At 43.4% G+C, this 26,605-nt stretch overlaps 1 protein-coding gene across 13 annotated transcripts in view; it reads left to right on the forward strand.

Moving 5' to 3' along the window:
- LOC111254967 (A disintegrin and metalloproteinase with thrombospondin motifs 6-like) overlaps positions 1-26,605 on the forward strand; it is a 236,974-nt gene that overhangs the window by 141,563 nt on the left and 68,806 nt on the right. For all 13 annotated transcript variants that reach the window (XR_015318072.1, XM_086976289.1, XM_086976290.1 and 10 more), the window contains 2 exons: positions 13,996-14,088; positions 14,385-14,527. Coding sequence is in view for 12 of the 13 variants with exons in the window: in XM_086976289.1 (XP_086832415.1) it covers positions 13,996-14,088; positions 14,385-14,527 (236 nt within the window). In the remaining variant the exon portion in view is untranslated. The remainder of the gene's footprint in view (positions 1-13,995; positions 14,089-14,384; positions 14,528-26,605) is intronic.

The raw sequence follows: 26,605 nt of genomic DNA on the forward strand, positions 1-26,605 counted from the left end.
TAAATCAGTTGACATGATTAACCAGATTTCGTACCATGTTCACACGGGATCATCCATTACGGATACAAGAAATTAGTTAGCTCGTCGTAGATCAATCGACGAATATTGAGAAAAAAATCTCTAAGAAAGCACTACTTTAGATAGAAAAAAAAATATTTTTAGTACTTTTTTTTTTTGCTTGCTGCTCTCAAGAAATCTCTCAGATTATCTTTTAGAGAAAAGTTGTCATTGAAACGTTTACCATATCAGCTGTTTCTTTTTCTGTCAGCTGTCAATTTTTAACTTCACATTTATTAGAATTTCGGCTAGAAGACCATTCGATATCGGAATAGATTTTTACTCCATTGCACACGCGGTTTTTCGCCATTTTTACAATGAAGCATCTATTGGACATTTATAGCATTGTCAAGATTGCCAGATGGTTCCCTAGGAACGCTAAAACATGTCTAAAAATTCCGAGCAAAAGAAAAACAAAAAAAAAAAAAAGGCTATTTTAACAACGGACTCTACGGTTAAAAGGTTTGCTTCGCGCTACATAGTAAAACATGAATTATGGTTCGGTTATAGATCTGCAGCAGCTTTGTCATCGTGATCCAGTGATCAGTCTTTTAGCTACATTCATACCGTTACAGTCATCCTGCTATACGTATCTTGTTCTCCCATTGAAGTACTCTAGTAATTTTGTTCTATTAGCCTTTTATAATATTTGCTTCATTTTACAACATTGGTCAGTAATTATAAGCCAATTCTGCGACAATCACCAGATTATAATAGAAAAATCGAAACTCTTTTGTCTAATTCAACGATACACTTTTTTTGTAAAAGAAAAAATAGTCTTTCTAATGTAAGCCCTTCTAACATGCAAATAGCTTCTGGCCTATTATCATTCAGATCACCAAACATAGTCAGTTTGCTTACACTAACAATACAGCCTAAGCGGAAAAATAGTATTTATTCATTCATTCATACCCGAGAATTAAGCTCTAACGATCCACAAAAACTTAGCCTAACGGGAGCACCTTAAGGGATATCTGAAGTGGGATGGACCCGCTACCGAAGATATATCTATAAGTGAGCACGGAACTCCACCAGGTGTTGCTACTGGCTACTGAACGCTATTACTCTTTGCTGTCCAAACACAACGGCCACCTCGGCTCGTTTCAGTTTGACAACGACTTTACACTCTCATGCTCACTGGCTCATTGATAAACCTTATGAAGCGTGTCAACGATAACTGTGCCCCAAATTTCAATTCACCCATTCGACCAGTCACTTTTAGGTACAAGTGCACTGCTTGAGGGTAAGGGTCCCTGACCTTCGCATAATATGATGTACGCAAAAACCGAACGTGCATTGTGACGGATGGCACGTCCCTGTTCAGTTGTGGCTAAGCCTGCCGACACGAAAGGATGCCCCGACTCAAACCAGTCTAATTCGAAGCGCTCATCGTGACAATGAACGACTATCCTTGACCGACACAGCAAATTTCTGTATATGGACAAATGAGAAAAATTCACGTCCTGTGGAGCTAATGGTCTGGTCCTTTCCAATCCAATAGTCCTTAATATTTCAATAATTACGATGCAGCTGCTTCTGCGCGGTTATCGTAGAACCGACAGTCACTTGTGGAACCAAATTAAGGCAAAACGCGTTTTTGTTTTCCGGCTAATGCGGTTAACAAACAAAATTGTCGTTACACTTTTGTTAGTTAGGCGTACTTTTGGAGTACTTTCCTCTACTTCCATTCCGCAAAAATGACGATAAGTTCCACTAAGCTAGCTTACGTGACGTCACAACACCGATGAAGCTTTCTCTATCGTGTGATGATAATACGTATGGCGCGGTTGTTAGTTGTAGATAATAGAAAAAAGCGAAAAAATAACATATCGGCAACCCGCTTTTACTATAGCAACGATACATTTGCTGCCGCCCGCACATTACCGTTATTGGTAATTCCCGTTCAATGACAGTATAGAACGCCGAAGAAAGGATGTGCACTTTTATTGGGAAGCGGGTGAGAGCGTCATAAGCGAAGAATAGTGAACAGTATGAATGACCTGTTTGTCGATCGAAACATCTTATTACCATTATCCCTTGCTGAACATCTTGGCCATAGCGCTGTGAAGATTATTTTTAGTAACATACATATATAGCACCCATTGAAGAAACGAAGAGTGGAAAAAGGAACGAATAAGTTATACGAAGGAAATAGGCAGCTTGCACATTTTGTGTAACACCCTTGCTTCGCAAACGTACCATGACCAGTTTAGCAGAACGAATTAAAATCTATAGGGTGTCACTCATAACATCTCCTTGAGAAAAGGCTTTTGACATTGTTGTGATAGTCTAAACCTTAGCTTCCTTTTTCACTCCCCCTCTATCTAGTTTTCTTTAAGAATGCATGAAAGGTAGCTTCTTATTCTCGAATAAGACGTCTCATCTATTCTACTGATTATTTTTTAACCCTCCTCTTTTCCTTTCCTCTCGTCGTCTGCGTTTCTTTACAAAATAGATATCGTAGGCTTCCAATAGGTATGCGCCGTCTACTATTCGTGTACTTAATACCGCATTCGCTTATTTGAAAAAGCGGGAAGCGTCTGGGTTAGCTCATCCATGCCCAAAAAGCAGTTTATCGTAGAAGGTCACTTTCATTTGCAGCAGCCACGTGTCAGTTCTTGTCGTCGCGACTTGCTCTCCCAAAATGTTTCCTGGCTGAACAGTAACCTTTTCAGCTTACGGGGAAACATACGGTTGTTCAGATGTACCATAACGCTGGCTATACGGTTGCTATAAATAGCCTGTAGCGGACTGGCGGTGGCTATTTCTGATGCTGGTTCTGTTGCCGGGAGACGGCATCAAGTAACTGCTGCATATATGCTCATCAACGCGATTTTTGAGTCTTCCTGTTCTCGCTGCCTTTGATGCAGTTTTGGTTTATCGTGTCTGTACCGTCTATCAGTCACCGTTGTCTTTGCCTTCTTTTCTGTCTACATGAAGCTTCTTCTTTACGTTAGTTCGTGACTCCTATTACCGTTCGATGCTGTATGTTCTACGGAATGGCAGGACTTTGACGCGGCATTTTTCGTGGATCGCTTTCTCGTTCATTTCATCCAAGTCAAGAAAACGAAGCGACGCGCAAAATGTCCAGGCAGAGGAATGGAAGAAAAAAATTGTCGCCCGACGGTATCTGTCAGGCACTGTTCCTAATTTTACGTGAAAGACGCGCAAATTCAGCGGTTTTGGTCTGTTCCTCGCTGATGCTACCTCTGCTAATACGAGGACGCCGGAAGTACAGGCCAGGTCCCGTCCTTTCAAAGGCCTTGTTCCAAAACTGGCATAGGCTGTTCTTCGCACTGCCAATACAACTAGTGCCTCCGTCACTGGGCTGGGACGTAAATAGTTTCAGGATGACATCGTCGTCCGCGTTTTCGGACAAGTGATGTAACGCGAACTATGAACGAGCAGAAGCGTTTAGGCCAAAATGATGATGGCGCCGGTGGACCTGACGGAGCCGTAAGTTTCTAAGCAGGAACCATAGTGCCTTCCAGGATTTTACGGGAAAGCTCTTCCTTCGTTCGAATTTTTCTTCTTTTTCGTTCGTTCTTTTCAGTTCTTAGCTTTTGAGGAACAGTTTATCTGTACCGGCCTGCTACCATCGGTTATTTTATTTATCGAAGGCAACGTCGTCATTGTCGTTCATATTGTTGATCCATACTCCCTTTCATATCTTCTGTTCGACAATCTAACAAACTATGAAGAGAGTACACTGAGATAACGAAAGAAAATATAAATCAATGATACTTGTGGTGAATAAATCAATATAGTGAAAACTTGCGGCTACGATAAAGCGAATACTGGAAGAAACAGGAGAGACCACCAGGCCACGAGAGACTGTGTGCCATGATGATGTGTGCCAGACTATAAGGAGGCTGCATGTAGACACAAGCTCGCAGACGAAGCAGCGACTATTAAAAAAATTATCGAGCGGCGAATGATGCCACTTTCTGCACTCATATGCTGAGAGGACTCAACTTCCTCAAAAACCTCGATGCAATGAAATGCAAAAAGGAGGCATCGTCTACATTGCATCATTGATCTAAACAACAAGGCAAGGCATGCCTTATGACGAGCTACGATCCAGCTACTGTAGCCGAGTTGGGCGTCGTCCCAAGTTGTACTTTGTGTAAGCACCCCGGAGCTAGCCATGGCATATCTACATAGGCCTTTCAGTTTTGCGCTTCCATGACTACGAATAATTTAACCGATGAATAGATCCTTTTGCCTTTTAGGAAAGATAATATATTATCACGCAAAAGGACCTCAGAGGAAAAAGACGTCAAAAGACGAAGTGCTAATTTAGAATGCAAATAACCTAATTCCGAATAGCATACGATATAACGTTGAAATCCATGCTCTATTTAATTATGAACGTATATCTGCACGTTGGACCTCCTTGAACAACGGTCCAGAAACAAACAAAGGAGAAAACAGGACTCCTCGTGCTTGTTTTTACTTCTCGTTTTTCCGTTGTGACAGTCCAGCTTCGTTTCTTTCACGAAGTTTCTTCACCCAGACCGGCCAACCAAAACACTTTCCACCTTCTATAGCCAGCACAGAAAGTAATCCCGCTAGCTTAGCAAGAAGGACCGGAACTTCAATAAAACTAGCGGTTGCGCCTTTACTCAAAAGCTGTCTGTCCTAAACCATGCCGAGCTGAAGTAAGGGACGCCTAACCGATGATACAAAAACGGCATGTTAGCTTTCGGAAGTAGCTGAGGCTTGAGGTGCTTACGCCGGTAGAAGTAACGGCCGCGGTAGTAGCAGACCGTGCTCGTAGAAGTGGAATTTGCCAGAGTCTAACGCCATTCGCTACCTGCAACCACTAACGAACCATTATGGGGCAGACGGCAGAGCCTATCGAGCCCTACCGCATTCCCTTTTCCGCCTGTTTCATGCATGGGACCCGTTAGAGCAAGTTGCAGACCAGGAGTCGACTTTGGATTGACGACCACCCAGCCGTTCGTGCATAGTTACACGCCCTGGGCTCGAAGCGTAAACTCGTTAACTTTTCGGTGTCGGTGTTAGCAGCGTCCGTTACCAGAGTGGCCGCAAGCCAGTGGAACTATAGGAAAGCTTGATGGGATCTACCCTATTCGAGCACTAAGGAGCGTAGCACATTTAAACTCCGCTTAAGTAGGACGGACGAAGAGAGTGAGACCGGAATGCTGCATAGCGAACGGATTGAGCGTCTTTTCGCCTCCTTTGACGATGGCGAGGGGCAACTCTTGTCGGTAAAATGACAATACTTCGTTTTCTCATATCGAGCTGTTCTCGTCAGGACCAGAACGCGCAGATAGGAAGGAAGCCAGCACTGCCATAGCCGGAACTGCTATCAGGAGGGAGCAGGGACCTTCTGGTACTTCCTAGTTGTTTTCATTCTTCTACTATTGCTAGCGCTACTAGAGCTACAACTGAGACTAATATAACTTTTAAAATTAGCGCGACTGCATGATCCTCCGATCGTCTATACAATACATAAACAGAATATTGGCACTTTTTCTGATGCTGTTCAGTATGCTTTCGATGACTCACGATCGAAGCACTGCTTGAGAAAAACGGCGTTGATGGATGACCAGCCAGCTGCTAATTCTTTCCTTCGGATTGTTTCTCTTCTTCTGTTTAAGCTTTCTTTTCCATTTTGCGCATAGCTTTTTTATATTCTCTAATCCTTACAGCCTAAGGTCTGGTTGTAATACAATCATCAAAAGCGGCGTTACGCATCTTCTACCACAGCAGCGCTTTCTCTTTCGTCAACATCAGTCGCTATCCCTCTAACGTAGAACCCCTTTTCTACTCGTCTTTCTAAATACCCCTCCACCCAGACTTCATAGACATTTGCTGCTGATGACGCTTCTGTTATATGTTCTGACAGCCTTTATTCCACTACCATCACCTCTAGTACTGTTGCGACTATCTGTAAAGGCCTAGTGCGTCTCCCTTTGTCTTTTCTGCCGTTTATCTCATACTCAAGCTTCATTTTTCGTCTGCTCTTTATTTACCCACTTTTTCATTTACCTCTCTGGTACACCAAATAAAAAGTGGGCAAAGCCAGAGTGAGGGAGAGCTGCATTGTCGACGTTATGCGGCTGGTCAGGCTTGATCGGTAGCTGGTACTTTCCGGCCAATGTACATCCGTCTGTCTTTCTGGGTCACAAGGAATTGCAAGAGAAGAGGTGCTATTTTTAAATAAGTTTCTATCATCAACGGCGCTGGCCGGGGATCGTAGTGGTCGGTTTTTGCCCTCGGTTGTACCCCCAGTACCGCCTCTTCAACAACAGCAATGGCTGCCGCCCTTCCACCCTCTATTCCACAGCTGTCGCCCCGGCCTTCCCAGCATCGCTAGTCACGGGTGCGAGTCGGTGACGTCTTTTTCAACTTTTTTTTTATCATACGCAGCAGCGGCGATGGTGACGGCAAACATGCGAGCCAACAAGAGAGCGAGCAACTTGGGAAACGGCCGGTTCAGCCTTTGAAGCGAAAAAGTTGAGTTGGTTCAAAACACGTACACAATTACGGTCTGTCTGAAAATTAATCGCGCAGCTTCGAAGCACGCGATACGGTAGCGACATGCGCCTTCTTCTATGGCAAATCCGCTATAGAATAATAATACTAGCCGTAATAGGAACAAGAGTACCGCTGATTTTCTCGCTCCTACAGGACCATAAGGAAAAGACCACTAAATCAGAATGTTACTGTTCAAGGCGACGATATTGTGGCTATTTGCGGGAATGCTCAACGTTAGGAAACTAAGTCTGTCACACAGTCCTCAGCTACGATTTAAGTGTTGTTCTGCTGTAAAAAAAAGAAGGATTTAATTGATGCAGGGAATAATGAAACAGGTTCTATTGCTGTTTATTTGGCAATGCTCCCCCCTGCCTCTTTTATCGTCGGCATTGATGACGTGCTTTTCTTCAGTACGTCGGCATGACGAAAAAGTTATCGGAAACACTGTTGAATTCGACTCATTTAAACGCCCACATACCACCAGGAGCACGCTTTCCTATCTCAATTGCGTGAGGTGGTACGAAAGGCGCGTTAAAAGCTCCTGCCTCAATAAGAGCGTGGGCATGGCAATGATCCTGACAGCACCATCATCATCACCATCAGACACCGCGAAAAAGTCGGTTAACAATCGGAATTGAACGGGAGCCACCTTGGACTGCTGTTTTTCTGCTGATTTCTGCTCGCCTTGTGACTATTGCGACCACCTCCACCGATGGCCATCTGGTGTCCCCCCCCCCCCAATCTAGTCTCCTCCCTTTTTCGACATACCACTGACAATCCACCTGCTATTATTGGCTTCGTCGCAACAGCATTAAGATTAGGCTATCTGTTCGGTCGCTGGCGATCCCCATCGCTCATGCCAAGACCTAAACACTTGTTAATCCCTGCGGTCGCGTACAGAGGGCCTTCTAACCACCAGTTTTTCTAGCGTCAGCACCCCCTAAAAACAACACTGATGGTGGGAAACCGGGCAGTGGGCCACGATCGCACCCTCTACGCGCTTTCGCTCTCCCCTTTATTCTAGCCAGTGCCGCATATTTCCCACGCTTCACTTCGCATATGTATCCGTTCCTTCACTTTATCCATATTTCATACTGACATCATCGCATTATTTTCTCCCCCCAACATCACCTCATATTCACCTTCAGCTTCCAGCCTAGCTTTCTTTTTTCTTCTAACAACACACGTGATGCATACGACAATGCGCTACCTACCCTAGCACATATCTAGCCCCAATCATCATATCACATAACAGCGTCTTTCACAAAGGTTCCGCTAAAAAAGCGACCGCAGCAGCCACAATAGCCCCTGTGCCATCTTGCCCCTCAGTTCCATAATTCGCACTCCGCCGTCTGCACCCATAGTCGATGTTTTTCAATGCCATGAACAGATTCTGTGAGGGTTTCCATGAAAACCATTCCAGTGGTCTCATTTCTCACACTATTCTCTCACACCAAGTTTCAGGAACTGTGGGTTGCTTCGGAGAAGCAACTGTGTGAATGAGACGACGCTGGCCTTGCTAATACAAGTAGGAGAGTGAGAAGATGCTGCTTTTCAGAAAAAAGGCAAGCCTATTTCTGCTACCTGTTGCCCTTATTACACATCTAATGGGAAGCACTCGAATAGTAACAGGGCTGAAAAATGATAATAATGATAGTGAATGGCACAAATCTCTGTCTGCCTATGGTTCCCTCTTTCTCGATGGAAAAATGAGCGCGCGGGCATGCTGCTGTTGGCAGGATTATGGGCCCGTGGAACAAAGTTAGCTTTCAGTCTATTATACATGTTTTTCAGTAAGCACCTTCTTGCACATATATATATATATATGCATCGACAAAAATCTGTTTTGGCTGACCTTTTTATACACTAATACCATTAATGTTATTAACCTAATATTATTAATTACGACATTGGCAACTATAGAATAACAATTTGACTTACTCCCTGCAGCTCCAAGTACTTCGTGGCCATAACGTCCATTCTACGGAGAACGTAAAAACTAATTTACATATATATGCCAGACCGGGATATCCACGCACAAGCAGTCTGCTGCTACTACTGCGGAGATAACGGCTGAAATAAGAGACAGTAGGTACCAGTGGGTATTACTATAGGACGTGTAGGACGAAACGAAGGCGACAGTATGTAGACCTTTTTTTTTCTAAAGTAAAGCAATAATCTAAAGAATGCACGCTCGGCCTTCTTTTGATCGAAACTCCGGTTTCTATTGCACAGAACCTACTAGGTTGGACTCGTTCGGAAGAAAGTTAGCATCAGAGCTACTGATCTCCCAGAAGCCGCAAAAGCCGAAAAACATGCCACTGTTTAGGCTTTCGGCCTTCGTTGCTCTCTATTTTATCGTCAAAACAAAACTAGGCGCTGGTCAACACCATAGCAACAGCAGCAAAAGCGGATGCCCACGCAGTGAAAGGAAGCCACTCAAGTGGATACCGATACTGTGTACGGCTCAAGTGATAATGAAAGAGAGGACCAGCTGATGTAGAAGGAGACGCATTTACTTTGCACGGTGACGGTGCTCGGTGCAGTTTTTGCCTTCTTGCCTTGATCGTTTCCAACTCAGAACAGCTCCCCACCAAATGCCTGCTGGCCTTTCTAGGCGCAACTCCCAGAGAGAGCCTTAGTGAGTGCGGTGGCTAGGTTTTATAGGGCGAATTGAAGCCGACTTAATGGGGTGGTACTCATGAGCAGTAGATTTCCGTGGTACAGTGGTCATCGCTGTACCGATGGCGTTGTCAACACGGCAGAACAAGGAGGTCCTATTCTAGGAGAAAATAAAAACGCTGCAGACGTTTCGCTCTGTTATGATAGTCTATACCTAAAAATGAAGACCTCTTAGTTGTGGTCGGCCAGTTTCGGTATGGGTCGGCACGGCAGTCAGTAAACTGGATGCGCCAATTCATATTGTTCTATGCCGTCGTACAATTTTCGGTTATGGCGGAGAAATGTATTGGCAGCCAGAATCCCGCGTCAGTGTTGAGAACAAAATAAAATCGATAAAAAAAAATGTGAGAAGTTATTCCGACCGTCGTCGCACAGACCGAATTCCGCAACCACTCTGTAATCTAATGTTGCTGCAATATCGAGTGCTCATTGTGTCACATGTGTGTCGATCTTCGCATTGGCACTATTACTGTATACCTGTGCACGACAAATCTTCCGCAAGGAAAAGCGATTAAAAGAACGTTGTACTTTTACGTGATACACGCTAGGTATCATACGTTCCCTTAAACAACGACAACAACAATTGTACTGTGTTTGTTTTCTGGGCAGTCGAAAATGCAAAAGGTCCATTTTGTCAAATGGTTAAGCGTTGGCTCTACCTTTTCTCATAGTGCGTGGGTTAAAATATTGTCGAAGGAAACATTGTGAGGTAGTGCAATGTATCGTTAGCGGGAGCGCTAATTGCTAGTCTCTTTTAACCGGAAGCTTGGCCATTCAAACTATTATATCGACCATTAAATAGAACTGTTAAAAGAACCAGTCTGTTGCTCCCGATGAAGCCTTTGGCCGACATTACATACACCTGGCTGGTTATTTTTGAATTGTTATTATATTCAGCGCCTGTGATGGCGGGGAACGATGCTGAGAATAGCAGTTCTGAGGCGTTGCTTTTCGACACCCACAAGCATCTTGCTGACTTTGCTGGTCAATAGTGCGAATGTTAAGATGTTGATAATGCACAGATCTCGGAAAGGGTTTAGATATACGAAGCAAAAATGAGATATTTATAAAATATATTGAGCGCTCCTCGAAAATAATAGAGCTCATGCCTATTTCTCCTACGAATCGCCCCTTTTCCCATTTGGGGTCTACGTAATGCCTCTTCAAGACTACAAACCGCATTGACGGAATGTCATTGACAGTGGAGTCAGCAGGACCTTCTGACGTTTAACTACGCGATTTAATTAAACCACGACATGATTTTTAGCTCTCTAAATGTTGAGTGGTCGTTATCACTGTGCCATAAGAAATGAGTAAAGAAATTAAAATTAGTTTTAATACAATCAGGACACAATTAAAATTGAACTATTTCAACAACTTTCAGTTTGGCTATGAGCACTGATTCATCGCAGACAGGGCTCTAAAGGCGCCGAAGTCGAAACGATACGAAGTCCATTACCTAAAAAGTAGACACGCGTGAACTTAAAGCTCACCTGTTATATATATAAGCGCGCTCGCACAGTGTCTCAATGCTAAGTCAACGTTGTTTTCAATATGACAACTTCGTAGATACATTGAGCATCCTATCGAAAAGCAAGCAATGGCAAAGGTCGCCACATCCGCTAGGTGGCACGCTATAATCGTTGCTAGTACCTGGATGGGTGGTTGTTTTCATAAGTAACGGTTCCTTTTTCCTTAATTCATTTTCTATTTATCAATAAGTACTATTCGTTTTAAAGGCGATACTTAATTTGTAAAATAAAGTGCAGTAGCGTCTAAGTGATGGCGTAGATTTTACGTTCTGATGCGTAAAATGAACCGCGTTGACTTATTGTTATGTGTACGCATGCAGTCTGTTGGAGGTACGATACTTATGGGTGTTCAATATATTATTATATTATAATTATTATTTACGAAGCTCGTTTGATGTGCAATTAGTTGTGTCGTTTTGGGCGTTGTGTTTGGCTTTTGTAATAGTAAATGATAAATATATATATATATATATGGAAACAACGAACTACTGCAGGCCTGTATTCTCCACGTACATTCCATAGCATTGTGCGCACGAATATGTAGGGCTAATGTTAGGATCTTCCTGAGAACTTAGATCATCTCATCAAGGTAGCCGAGCTGACCTAACTAAATCCAGCAAATCTGAAGGTATCCATGAGGCCAGTACCAGAGAGCGGGGTTTCTTCTGTCCCCTCGATGACAACGAAGCTCTTAAGATAGTCGTATGGTTGATAGCAAAGTAATGCAATCGCCTCGTAAAGTTACGGCTAATACGGCCGTCTTTCGAGTAGGGAAGTAGACTTTCCATACCGAGCTCGTTCAGTACACGACCCCAACTGGCGATTCACCTATGCTCCATTTTCAACCGCGGAGAGTTATACCCGCGAAAAGGCAGGCTATAGAGGATGGGGTTCAAAGGGTGATGCTCAACGGCGTCATCAAACACTCATCCAGCACGTCATCTTCTCCAACAGTAAGTTTCTGCGTTGACCATCACAAACTGAACTCTATTACAAAGCGAAGCATATAGCCGCTACCGCGCTCGCTTCCTCAACACTTCGCACCTGCAAATCAGCATGCACTCGAACGACAAAGAGTAGATGGAATTCTGCACACTGAGGGGGCCCCACCAGTTCCGACAGATGCCATTTAGTCTCACCAACGCACCGGCAACATTTTAAAGGCTAATGGATAAAATCGCCAGATACTCTCGTTTTCTTCGATGATATCATACCCTACTCACCTGACTTCGCCATTCACATAACTTACCTGTAGAAGGTATTTGCGCTATCGACTTCTCCAGTTGAAAGCGATCCCATGAAGGTAGTGTATTCGGGTCATGGGGTTACGATTGCCGGGCTTTCTTCGAATCCTGAGACCGAATGCTTGGGCGTAATATAAAAGTCAAAAAATCCTGACTGTACTTGTATGGGTGAGACTTCAAGGTTGTTACCGTCAGCATTGCATTAAGGTACTTAAAAGGGAAAGCGAGCCTTTTTTTAAAACTAACACGCTGCAGTCTGATTTTACAAAAGTATAACTTCGAGATTGTCAACAGGAAGGGTTCCGTTATTGTCAATGCGGACGCGTTGGTTTAGGCTGCCCTTGGACAAAATTCGTCGGGCGCACCGGGTGAGGACCATCACTTGCCTAAGAAAACTGCCGCATTAGAAAGAAGGTCTTGCTTGCCAGCGTACGTGCTCAAGGATGGTTTGGTCTACAGAGACAAAGAAAGGGAAACGCTGCTTTATGTTTTATCGTCCCACGTGAAATAAAAGCTATCACCCTATTCCACTCGGGTGGGATGGCAGAACCTGTCGTCAGGCCGAAACCCTGTAATGGGTAAAGGAGCGCTACTTTATTGAAGCCGAGATAGCGATGCTGGTCTGAGGGGTGCTGGCCCAGTGTGAGTACTGCAAGCGCCGTAACTGAATGTTGAAGCGGTGTGATGCCCTGAACCTGGTGCCAGCTTCGGAAAGCCCTATTGAGAACCTGGGAATAGATTTTATAGGCTCCTTACAAGTGCCAGGGGACAAGACTTTCAGTCTTGTCCCCTGGCACTTGTATTATTGCACCCGTTTTGATCAGTTCGGGAAGGGACGTCGAATGCCGTGACCCGAACACCGGAAGTTGCGCAGTGCTCCTTCAAGGGCTTTGACGACATCGTGACGAACAACGTGACCTGTTTCACATCGTGGGGGGGAGGGTGGAGATTGCTTCGGGCGGAAGCGCATCAGGCACATCAGGACGATTGTAGGACACTTACAATGAAACGGGCTAGTTAAGCGTGTGGCTCTAACGGTCACAGAAGGGCTGGGGTCTCTAGTGGCAGAAGGAGACAGCTCGTTTCAGAACTTGCTTCAACGCACTTATAAGGAAGAACTTAAAGAGTATGCCCTTCGAATCACTTCTTACTTATTGGGCCGTACTGCCCAAAGAAGCTTCTAGCCGCGGAAATGCTGAAAGGCGAGATGCTGCGGAGTTGCGCCGGAACGCGCACAGATTGCTCCGGAACCGGCAACATCACACGAAAATCTGCTCGACAAAGGTACTAATGAAGGTCGAATGGGCAACGCAGAGATTCTCCAACAAGTTGCAGCTGCACTATAACGAACCGCTTACTATCATGAGTTAGATGGCTTAAACACATCGATCCTATAGCGATACCCTGCAATTAGCAGCTGACTCTGAATGAGAAGAATATACGGCGGTACATTAGGAGTTAAACTTCGGTGGTACTGCTGAATATAAAAATGCGTGCCACGAACATCGTTCATAGAATATTTCTTAGGTAAAAGCGGCCCAAATGTATAAGGAGTTTCTTGAGACCAAATAGATCGCCAAAAACAGCATTGTTATTTGCAGCAATATATATACTACGTACATGATGGTTGAAAGATGAATGTCTAAGACGATGTAACAAAGTGCGCATCGAACAAATGGGAATCTTATAACATAGACATTGAATATCACATACATTTTATAATATAGACACGCATTGAATATCTATAACTATTATTAATATAATATAGATTGTGGCTAATTATGGAGTTCTCGGCCGTTGATCGAGACTCCGTAGTAACGTGTGTATCTGCGCCAAATTGTAGGCTCCTAGGCTTAATATTAATAAATAGAGTAGAATAAGGACCTATGAAACCAACCTCGTTGTAATAGCATTTATATAACAAAGCAAAACGTTGGTGCTTACGACATATGTTGCTTTTGCTTTAACTCCAGGTATCTACACTATACCATGATGCCTCAATTGGTAACGCGATCAACGTGGTCCTCGTCAAAATCATTCTTTTGGAAAGCAAAGAACAAGAAAAGGTACGATTATGAATTAATGGCTCAGTCTGGAATGGTTCGATACGTAACAAGTAAAACACAGTGAAGATCCGATTTGAAATCTCTCGCCGAAACCTCTAGGGCCAGTTTTTTCATTAACCAGCTAACTCGCCAAGAGTCCTAAGCATCTGCCTATAGACAGCATATAATGAAAAAGTAAGGCAATATTGTAGTAATATGAACGAATTGTCGTTATCCATGGGCCACTATTATCAGTCATCTTGTGTTTGTGTTTGTTTGCACCTAGAATAATATCGTTTCGGCTTCTTTTCCCGCAGATGTCACAGGATGAAGAAATTTTATCGTCTGTAAGCGACGAGGCCGAGTTGACCCTGAAGAGTTTCTGCAAATGGCAGAGATTCGTCAACCCATCGGATGAAAGCCACCCGAATCACCACGATGTTGCTGTTCTCGTCACCAGGTGCGAATTAAATAAATAATACAATACTGTATACATGTGAGGGTAAGAGGGCTTGAAGTCAGAGAAGTGTAGGTAAATTATAGGCCTATCATCGAGTAGAAGGAAGTCTGCAATATGTAAAAAAGTAGGTTTACTCTGAGCAAAAGAAATGCTGCTTGAACTGCAAGACTACCTGATGTAAAAGGTTATTCTTAGACTTTTGTGCTACTTATGCTGTAGTTCGAGATTACTCAAATTGTTAAATTCATTATTTTTCCTTTAAACCTATTTCTATTAAAGCCATTTCTCTACAAGTAGTAAAACAGTAACAGATTTTACACCAGACTAGTAACAATTTCATATAGAAATCAAAGAATCATTTTATTTAGTCGAAGTAAATTCCATGGACAAAGTGTTACAGCCTATATAGGAAGGTCAAATCTCTCCGATGAAAACGTAACCTGATTAGGTTACACCAAATGTCCGCTGACTTTGTTCAAACTGTCCGCACTAAAAAGCGCATCGTGTCGTCCATGGTTTCAATATACAACAACTCCGTGAACTCCGTGTGTCATTTGTTTCCAGCTATTATACAAAAGCTCTGAGTACTTTCAAAACTTTACCTGGTTATGTTGACTCTGCAACTGAACAATTAATAGGAAATAGCATAAGAAGAGCTGTGCTCTTACGGCTCGACTCGTGTCAATTGGCTCAGCCGTGTTAGTTATTCGATAAAAACAGTAGCTTCCGTTGAACGGTCCAACCCGCCCTTATGAGTCAGCGCATCGTGAAGTCTATTCGCGCCTTCAATTGCATCGACTAAACTTAGCCGAAGTTCAGAACTAATGCTACAATAACACTAGCCATTCTGCCTCCATTTTATTTTCGGGGAAGGTGGAAAGGAACGTTTTATTAGACGGCACCCACATCTTGCGATCTAGAGAGCATATTTGTCCTCGGTTTTCTAAAAGCAAACGAAGAAAGAGACTCATGTTGAGCTAAAAATGCGGAGCAAACGTGCCCACGGTATGGAGAGTCGGACTTCCTTTCCAAAGACATATTGCACACAGAAGCACTGTTAAAGTGCTGTTTACTAGAGCCGCGAACGTAGAGCTCAATGGGAGTGATGCGTTGACTGGGTACTATGACCGGCTACTTATCTCGCGAGATAGAGACAGCGTCTAAACGAAAACCCGACGGTGGTGGTGTGCCGCCCCGAAGAAGCCATCCGTCAGTGGATGCCTGGGGAAAATAATCCCAGAAGACTTGGCCGGGAGCCTAAATGGCCTGGCGGTTGGGTTCCAGCGATCCCCGAACCTCGCACACTGTGCGCGCTTCACGCCCCCCTCAACCGCGTTGGTTCGCCAGGCCTCGTCTATAGACCAGTTTGAGGATGGCCCGGTTGGCTAGTACTGTCCCCGCTAGTGTCTGACTTGCTTCCACATAGGTTTTCCTGTCGTACGCCACGAGTAAGCTAGCCAGCAAGGCCTGCTCTCTTTATAGTAGAGAGTAAAGGAAAAAGATCCTCTGTGCTATATGGGTTAAGTCCGAACCAGGCTAAAGCTCAGCTTATGCGAAGTGTATTAAGGCTGGCGTCGCCAGTAACGCGTCTGGCGTCCAGCAGCTGATCGTAACTAACGAAGCGCAGGTGGAAGCAAAGACTTTTCTCTATTGCTCCAGAGTGCTCCTCTGACCGTAGGGCAGCGTTTGTATACGCACAGACAGAACTTGAGTGTTGATGGGCACCGAATCTAGGAGCGGTTTAGCAGACATGTCCACCCTCACTGTTTCTATTATTGAAAGAGGCAAGATATGATAGAATGTATTCAATCACCCCATATGACCGAGTTTTTGCATACATTAGCTGGGTTCCTGCCGCCCCAGCATGTCGGATCCCTGCGAAGTTCGTACGCTTTATACTGTGTAAACCTCGAAAATGCAGGACGAAATAAATATATTGTGAAATCGCACATTTATTTCTCCTTCAGTATCGGGAGTTTTATTGTGACATTTCTGTGCGGCATGCGTCGTCACGCAAAAGCAATGTAAATCATATATTCGCTAATTCGATGCCTTGCTCTGTGTAAAGAAATTATGTACAAGATTGGCTTTCTTTTTCAAGCTAGTAATTATTTTTTGTTACGTTCGGTTCCTTTCTGACAATGAAATAGTGCGTACTTTGGTACAGTGTACCAAAGTACGCACTATGAAAGTGCATGCTTGATGCTAGCAAGAAGTAAATCATTCGAAGCGAGCCAGAGGCTTGTTGTTCAATCTCCGAAGAGTGAGTCGATAGACTCACTCTTCGGCTAGACGTACCAAGCCAGAATAAGCTGCGTTCTCGGAGTGGCTTTCCAAAGAACTTTACCGGGCCGCTCTTTGTCTGTATGATATTTGCGTGCCACTTCGTAGAACTTTTCTTAGTAACAATAGCAATTGTCGTCGTCAGTTATGTTGCCGGTACAATTGTATTGCGCAATTTGCTGGCACTGGCTAAGGCGGATTTAAAAATGAGAGGTTTGAAAAGGATTGCTTTATAAACAATCACGAGACCTTGGATTCGTTTGGTTGCCTCTTGATTACTCAATTTGGACCAGGTCATAATGTCCCTCGACTTAACTACCTTTGAGGAAATGAATCCGAATTTTTTATTCACACAGATTGTATACACACATCATAGCTCGAGCTTGTAACAACGACTTCAGCTGCCTTTCAACCAGAAACTTAGCCAGCCGAAGCTGCAGTCGAAATCCATATTCGTTCGATTCTCCACTGTGAAATTGTACGGTATAAGTTTCCACGCTGTATGCAAGGTTGTAGATATTTTATTGCTTGAAATAAGGGCTGGAGAAGTTTCCTCTTTACGAATTCATGTGAACACTGTTATCCGCTATGTGGCGTCTTCTAGAACTGTTTGTATTCGACTCGTGTTCCCGTGCTAGACTACAGCTCATTATCTTAAGGGCAATGTTACTTCATTAGAGAGGCGTCCTGAGGTACCTTTGCAGTTCGCTACGGTCGTATTTGGATTGTCAAAGACAAGCATCTTCGTGCGCAGTCCCATATCGGAGTGTTATAGCACTTCTATTTCTTGTTTGTGTCAATACTGTGGGAGACTGCAGGCAGCTTTTACAGCATCAGCGCGCACAGATATGGTTTGCCTTTTTTTATTTGAGCTTTCTATAGAAACTATCTGTAAGCTCAAATTACGCTTAAATAGTTTCCAAAAGTAATTGTCATTCTTAACTTCTTTTCCAGTCCAGTCTCGTGTGCGTTTCCTTTTTTCTGCTGTTACAATTTTGTATACTTACCTTGGCTCTAATTTGTCAAAACTTTCTTACTCCCTCTAACCAGATTGGCAGATCGAGGAAAATCTTTTAATCGTTAGATATTGCATATGGTCGACATATTTTTTTGACCTCTAAAAGAGAAGACGCTTACGTCAGCGCTACATCAGTCTCAGTAGTGAACCAAACATAAAAATTATCATCCATTTATTGTTTACACAGAGTATCTGAGCATATTTGTATAGTATTGAGAAACTGGTATTTCAGTGAATTATCTTGGGGTTTTTCTCTGTGAACAACTACGCTAATATCTAAAAGGTTTGATCTTAAGCAACTTCTTTACTAGTCCTACCATAGAAATCTCTAAGGTAGAATATGTATAGCACTTTTTCCTCCCCACTTTTGCCTCTTATAAGGACACATGACATTGGTAAACCATTGACCTTTCTCCCATTACTTTAAACGCCGAACGAACAGTGCTATGCCGAAATTGGTGTCGACATCAGTTATCTTACCTGCATCAAGGTAGTCATATTTGCCATATACGTTACTATCAGGAAGCTCCAAAATATCTTCAAGTTCTGCAGCAGGATGCTTGTATGACAGTGCCCGGACCATAAGTAGAGCTACCGAGACCACCCTTCATCCTCCACATGTGCTTACAGCACCCGGATCCTTATGTTGTTTCATTGGAAGTTTATTGTTCTCATTAACCTGCGTCATGGAGGATGCTCCTATAGTTGGACACAACCATAGAAGGAGCAATGACTTCCAGCGAATCCTTGCTTGGTACGTGTAACTTTTGACGCTGGGTTCAGTCAAACTCCTGCTGCCCTGGTTAGTAATTAGAAATAAGGAGCAGGAAACGCCCTGAGGATTAACTGGAGCACTAAGCTAACTGGAAATAGCAGTCACAGTTGCCGTTGCCGGTTCATATAAGTTCTGCCGGGAGGGAAAGAAAGATTGCCCAGGAGGGGTCAGCCAGTGCAAATGATGAGATGTACGCCGCGCATCTTAAGTCGTCTCCCTCCTTCCCGGACCCCATATATCCTATCATTGTCCGTGGTGCCCTAGGAACCCTCCCAAAGGTGCCCAGATTGTGTCCAAATCATGACCGCCACGCTGGCGGATCTTCTGTATTCTTCCGTGACGGCAACAACTGTACAAAGGCTCGAACTTCACATACTCTCCGTAACCTAGTACGATGTTACGGATCGGTCATAGACATTCTATAAGCTGATGCCGACCTATGCATGAGCATGGAAGCGAGTAGTGCAGTCAGGCTAGTATGCGGCGGAACAAGTTAGCATGTAGCACACAGAGATAGAAGGACGAAAGACAAACTAAGGTGAATGCCGAGACCTGGCCCATCCGCACAGTGCAGATTAAACGTAGTTATACCTATGATAAACTAACCCATAGCAGCTAGGCTACTTCGATGGGAATGAAAGGGGCACGAAAGCTACCCTGAAGATGGCCGCTACTGCGAATATGGACGGTAGCGATATTAGTGTTAATCCCATCGATAATACCTTGTTGATTATACGTTTGCGAGTAGAATTAGTGCTTCTGTATTTCATGCCGCCTTCGATTTTTTCATTGGCCTGAAACTATATTTGCAGGGTCGCATATGTCCAGCAAATATCAGTTATGAGAAATCAAGTAAGTATCTAGCATAAAAGAAGTAATATCTGTGATACATATATGCACAGACTGTATAATATTATCACATATCCTAAGGATGGCATTTAATAAATGTAAGGTGATGCACCTACTTGGAGTACTTTATATGTTTAACTTAGTGCTGGGACACGCAGGCATATTCTGTGTGTCCGTATAGCAATAATACGGTTTAGGTAATAATATGATATAATAATGCAGTGTGACTGGTCTTTAAAGCAGAATCTTGCAAACTGGTAGTCGCTGGGTAATCCTGTCAGGTCAACGATTCACTGGACCTTTGAGAAGCAGCTGAACAAGCCGTAGCTCTCTTGTGTTGCAATGATTGCTTTCGAGTCGCAGAAAAATATCTTACATATAAATCTCCACGCCCAAATGCATTTTACTGCTTTTATCCAGTCAGTGCAATGTTTTACCGGCAATGGAGGTATCCTATTAGCCTGTAATATTAGGCATATTGAAAAAAAATTTTGCTTATAACCTCCAGTTGTCAAAAGCTCTTCTAACTTCGCAGATCCAATGGGTCAAATAACGTACGACGAGACCTTTTTCAAACTGCCAAGGACAGGCGTCATTTCTAGGGGCTATTTTAAAAGTTATAAATAAGAACCTTTTATCCAATGACAGCCTCTTCGATAGGCAGATTATAACTGACAATCGAATCACTTTGAGGTCATGCACCAAAGATGTGAACGCACCGCTTGAGCCACACTGATTATGCCAAGCTTGTGGTACAAATCGTTGTTTTTGACAAGCATATGTGTGTGTGAAGTATAAACATATATACAAAGCGCCTTGTGATAAAAGAATAAGATTCCAGCAGATCACACTATCTGCCAACCGAAAAATGTATACGAATTACATACACATTAATAAAAGTTAAACATTTGATAGAAAATTGGTGTTTTCCTTATTTATTACATTGTAGACATTGTTTGACTTTTTTCTTCAAGTATCTGTAGAGATCATCGTTGAAATATCGCGTATGTACTTTTAAGGCAGGGAAAACACCATTTATACTGTAATAGACTCGTAACAACGTTTTCAACCTAGGAAATATTTCCTGCTCAAAAATGGTCCGTATCGAAAGCACGATCGCGGTCCTTCGCCAGAAATTGAAAACTATAGAACTGTCATTAGCCTAAAAATGGATGCACCCTACACACCACGTCATATAGAGTTAACCAACACGAAGTGTAGAGATGCCGGTCAGATAAACGCTGAAGACGCTGTTTCTCATAAATCAAAGAGATGGGGTGTTGCCCGAAACACACAGCCCACACCTTCACAAATCTATATGCCACAAAGATACCATGTAACATACATATTGAACCGTCTATAGGTGCACACAGTCGCGTACATTTCACGGCGCATATCTTAATGTGTTTGTATATTTTTTTTGGAGTTAGGCGAGGATCCAGTAGAAAGTACCATAGTCTGCAAACCCGTATGGTACCCGCATAGCTTAGACTATTTTGCTGAATAGCAGGGCTCAGCGTCTGCAACATGACTGGCAATGTATGACAGGCGACCTTCTGGCTGTACATGTTCTGTACGTTGCGCCCAGAGGGAATTTGGTATGAGACCCTTACAACGATCCGCAAACCGCAGATTCATACGTCGAGGCAATATTTCTTTATTCTTACATGCACTAAGGCGACTTTAGGTGGATTTTGGCGACTATAGCCACGGCGAAAATATCAGCAATGGAAAAGCAAACCACAGAGTGCATGTTATCTAAGACGGTCAGATGGCACGGCTATAGAGTAGTAGATATGAAGGCGACGTGTATATACGGGGCAAGTTAGGAGACTTCCTTCCGCTATCCGTCGCACAGAATCCACCCAGAAGCAATATCTAAGAACGACCACAAGCGTCGTCGGCTTTGGATCAGTTACCACCTGTAGTATTTCACGGGAAGTTTTGGAACAAAGCCCTGGGGGCTAAAGTGTAGATTGATCCCGGTTGTCGATACGCAGGTTAACACACCAAGATCTCTCATCTGGCCCTCTATGTATGTTCAACCAGCACTGAAAACAGATTTCTTCAACCATTGTATATATCTATATATTTAGCATGGCAACAACCCCAACAAACTGGAATCACTCGTTTCTCAAACTACCTACTACCTCATGTATTATGCCTCATTATGTTAGAAAAGGAGTACTCAAAACTAAAAAGGGACTCAATAATTGAAAACACTATTTCAAACATGCTTGTGCAAAGCTCATTCTCATATTATGACGTAATCAAGAAATACATGATAAATCATGCTCTAGACGACTACTCTAATTTTGTTGTGCAACTAATGTTACTACTAATCGTTTATTTGTCTTTCAATAACATATTTTGTATGATATATACAACGGGCTCGTTGTGTATCGCATACATTACGATAGGGAACGTCTCAGTTGCTGAAGCCGTCGAGACGCGCAATCCGGTCTTGTCAAACCAGTCTTGTTAACAAGACGCCACAAACCAGCAAAGCAAAAAGCGCTTTACCTTACTGCCTACCTTTAGCTGTTCGTTTGTCATCAGCAATCGTTGTCGAGTGGGGTTTACGACGGCCGTCGTTCATATTGCTTCGTAAGCTTACTACATGTATATATGGCATAATCTGTTGACTCCATCTATGAGCTTACCGACGGACATTCTTGTCAAGGCCGTTCGTCTCCGCGTTGTCGGCGTCACTAGCAGCTCCCAGAAAAGTTGGCCGCGGGGCAGCAGCAGCAGCAGCAACAGCGGCACGTCATGATATCGGCCAAGTTCTGCTTCACGATCATCCTTCATACTGTCCAGCAAATAGTTTCTCATGAAATGGGCCTCGCAGCCACCGCGCCTTCGCGCTCCTGAGGGACGCAGCCATCAACATTGTTTACAGCGCAGCCCGTAGCAGAAGCGTAACCACTATCATGATCAGCTGCGTCGTTGTTACTACCATCACTCAGAACGCGCTATGATTTATTGCAATCGATGCTATGGACGCACCATCTCTCTGTTGCGATGTCTGATGCTCGATCTCGATCTATCGATGGAGACAGCGGTTGATCGAAGCGATCGCTGAAGGGAATAGATCGGATGTCTCGATGGGTTAATGACAAAGCTTCCAGCCAACGAATCAACAGATACAAGGTGTTGTTTTTCTTATGTTTTTGTCAAGGAAAATAATGGCTGAATCGTTTCTTGCCAGGTTCGAGCATTGGTGTACTTTATTTATTTTTACAAAAAGTTCTCTGCTCTCAAGGCCAAAAGTATAACACTATACGGTCGAAAAGGGAGAAGAAAATATTGTACATTCAATATTACCAAGTCAACATACGCGATCAGGATGCTACAGTGCCATAAGAGAGCCAAAGATATGTTTACGTGTTATCCGGTTTGATGCGATCTGTAAAACTAACACTGTCGGCGGCACGAACTATTATCGGTAGTTTATGACTAAGTCATTAGTAAATAAAAATAACTAAATATATAATAGTTGTATACGTACAAATAAAATTAAGCTTTCTCAAAAACAGCCTAGCTTGATGTCGTTGTGCCCATCAAGTAGGTGTATACAGTGACTGCGGAAAACAGATACAATCCATCCGGTAGTAAATAGGTTTGTCCGTTCCGACCCTAACAACTCCGAAAGAATTGAAATTCATCAGATCCTACTATTAATAGCGGTGAATTATTTTTGCCGCTGGCAGTACACTCTACGAAAATCAAATTGAGCGCCTATTAGGCAACTGCGCCTCATCGATAAATGTTCACTGATTTCTTCTAGAGCTTTCTATCTTCCCTTGTCAAGTACGTACTTTGCGAAGTGTTATCAAGTGTATTTGTTATCGGTTAGCTTTCCGTATATAGGGCGACATGTATAGTCGATCAATCATTCATATAAGTCAGCCAGCTATGTTTCGTTTCGAAAGGCTCCCAGAAGCCCGGGGAACAGATAACCACGTTGAGCAAAAAATAAGCGATTAGACAACTTGTGCTTTGCGTGAAATAAATGGAGGAAATGGCAGGAACAGCAAACGGTTCAGCCATGAAAAATTCTGGTTTTTCTAGGCATAAGCAAATTGTATCTCATTTAGTAGAAAAGGTTGGTATACTAAACATTGTGTGCTTAGGGTTAAGCTTGTTAGATTCTGTCTGACGGGCCTTAGTGGGTTGATTGCTAGGCCCGACCAATTGACTCATCTCTAGCTTAAAAAGGCAGAGCACGTGCATAAATAAAAGTTCTCGCGCATAGAAATATATGCTTAAATACACTAGTCTGTGTTGTCTGAATCAAATCGACAAACAGGCCAAATCGCAAATTTCGAAAAATAGGCCATATAAGCGTAAAATATTAATGAGCGTTTTATAAGGCGTTTATCTCTAGAAACAAGAGACACACTTCTATGACATATCACTATACCTAATAAATTATTATTGCGGTTATAATTATTACTTATACTCAATCAGGCAAAATCTATTTCACATTCATATACGGAGTATTTCTTGCATCTAGTCCTTATCTATTATCTAATATACGTAGAAATAGGCGCAAGCTACGACGGAAAAATATTGCACGGGACGGTTTTCTCCCATCTTCGTTACTCCATATCAAACGCCTTAAACAACATTTTCGACGCATATCTAAATAACGCAGCTGTCCAATCGGCATAAAGTGTACAAGTGACAGTCAGTTAGTTGAGTTGGTTTAATATACCAACGAAGGTAACGATATAAGCTCCGGAAAGTCTGAGCAAGTACTCGAGCTACAGCATCCAAGCCTACCACGACGACGACTATCCCTGGTGCTGCCGCCGCTATGTCCTACGGAGTCTCGAGCGATCTGTCGTCTTATCAACCAGTCAATTTAGAGACAAAGGGAAGAAGTTCCAACGCGCTTGTGAGTGGGTTAGTGAGCTACATCGGTTCGTGAGGTTCCGTGGGAAGGCACGAGAGGAGCGATAGCGGTGCTTCGACCGCCACCGCCCTTGCTGCTAGCGTTGGTGCTACTACTGCACATGAAACCGATGCGCGGAGGTCTTCCTCTCTCTTTAAGAAAGGACTTAACGGGGACAACATCGACAAAAATTTAAAGAGAGGGAATAGAACGGGATTGAATGAAGTGGGGTTTGGGTTACTGCGTAACTGTCTGCCCACCTTGCAGCCAGTTCGGAGAAAATTTTAGAAGACAAGGGATCTCCATCCTCTGGTCGACCCACCGGCTACTTACAAAGAATAAGAATTGAGACTGCAACGTTAGCGCCTAGCTAGCTTGGCAAGACTCGCGATGGCGGGGCATGGTGATATCAAGTAAACTAACGAAACCCCCCCCTTCCGTGTCCGATAAATGTCAAAAAGGTCTCGAGAAATGGAGAAGGAAAGAAAGAGCGGTTGAAAGTGAAAAAGAGAAGGCAAGGGCTGTGCAAAATGGAATGAACTGAAGCCTTTTGAAGGACGAGGGAAACAGCAAAAGGCGTAAGCAAGACAGAGGGGAAAGAAAAAGAAGACGGGACAAAAAGCTCATCTTGCGGCACTCAGCGCCCTCATCCTCATTCGTGTAATGATGCGATCTATCGCCGTGCAGGAGTGGACGCTTTAGTCGAGTGAAACCTTTAGGCGGTGGAGATGGCGGTACTCCATCGCGTCTTTGGGGAGCCCTACACGTTATCTACCGGCGGCCTTTGCCGAAGACCTTCGTTACTGTCTTCCACTGGTCGATCGGTGCAAAGGTGCCGCTGGATCGCTAAGGAACGACTATGAAAGAAGAAGAAAAACTAAAGGAAGCAATGCGAAGCGGTAAGCTAGTAAAGGATAGAACATAGCGGGAGGCAAAGAGCCAGGCAGCGAGTAGCACATAAAAGTAACGGAATCGAAGTTAAGGCTTTGAGACCGATGAAGGGTGAGAGTCGATGATGACGATGATCTTGATGGCCATTATTGTTGTGAGGAAGTTGGTAATGATGGCAACAGCAGAGACAATAACGACAGCTTAGGGCACTAACAACGAAACGTTTGCCGGCACAAAGAAGGGAACAGACAGAAAATAAAGTAAAAGGTCGAAGTGGTTCAACGACAAACGCCAAGTTAGGGATGTGCCAGAATGGGTTAGGAGACGGCGGAAACCGTTAAATATTTTTAAGCTCCGTTGTGTTGTCCGTTAAAAAACCGCTCTGAATTAGTAGTACTGCTAGGTCATCTATGTGGCCTAGAGAGGAATCGGAGCAGAGAGGCTGGCACACTAATGTTAATCTTTCCATCGGTGGTCCTAATATAAATTCCGGTAGCTGTACTATTTTTTAACCGTACGCAACAGCGGTATAACAAAATTAAGGCTTACTTTAATCACTGAATTCATTCTTTTACATAAACTGCTGTAACATACATCGCGTTATAACGACCGTGTTGATGGCAGGGTCAAGCCAATGCTTGGCCAATCTTGCGAAGGACCCAAACTTCACACAAATTGAGATTCAATATCCCTTTCTAATGTCTTGTTAATCTCAATATATCATGAAATTGCTCTTTACCGCCATAATATCGCTAAATGTATACTCACAGGACCAAGAGCGACATACTTTTAGCCTGCAGTTGTACTGCCTCTAAAATATCGATAATTTTCTGTTCCTTTGTTCGCCCAAAGCGTCGTATCGTAAATTTGACTCTTACTTGTGCAAGTGTACCTGTTTTCTGTATCCTCTTTTTGATTCGGGTATTCGCAGATTGGTTACTAGTTGGGACCTATTTATCGTACTCGAGTAATAGCTAGTGAGCGCTTTAACTTGCATACGACAGATCGAGACGATGTAATCAAATACAGGAAAGAATGCCACAAAATCACGAAAAACGGTAACGAGAACATGGTGGGCTCTTCTTCACGCTTTTATATCTGAGGCACGGATTAAGCTCAGATATACATATAGGCTAGTGAGCCAAATGGCATCAGTCGGACGTGTTTAGTTTTTTTCAGAAAGCGAGGGGAAGAAATCGTACCTCGTGAAAAGATCATTGAGGTATCTGAAACGACTGGAAAGGCTATTAGTAGTGTCTAGATGCAATAGTTTTTAATAGCAGTTTAATTAATGAAGCGGCTGAAAGTTCGATTAAAACATATAAGGCTTGTTTACTTCGTTACCCATATGACAGTAAGAAA

The sequence above is a fragment of the Varroa destructor genome, unplaced genomic scaffold (assembly GCF_002443255.2).
Source record: "Varroa destructor unplaced genomic scaffold, Vdes_3.0 BEIS01000007.1, whole genome shotgun sequence".
Taxonomy (NCBI): domain Eukaryota; kingdom Metazoa; phylum Arthropoda; class Arachnida; order Mesostigmata; family Varroidae; genus Varroa; species Varroa destructor.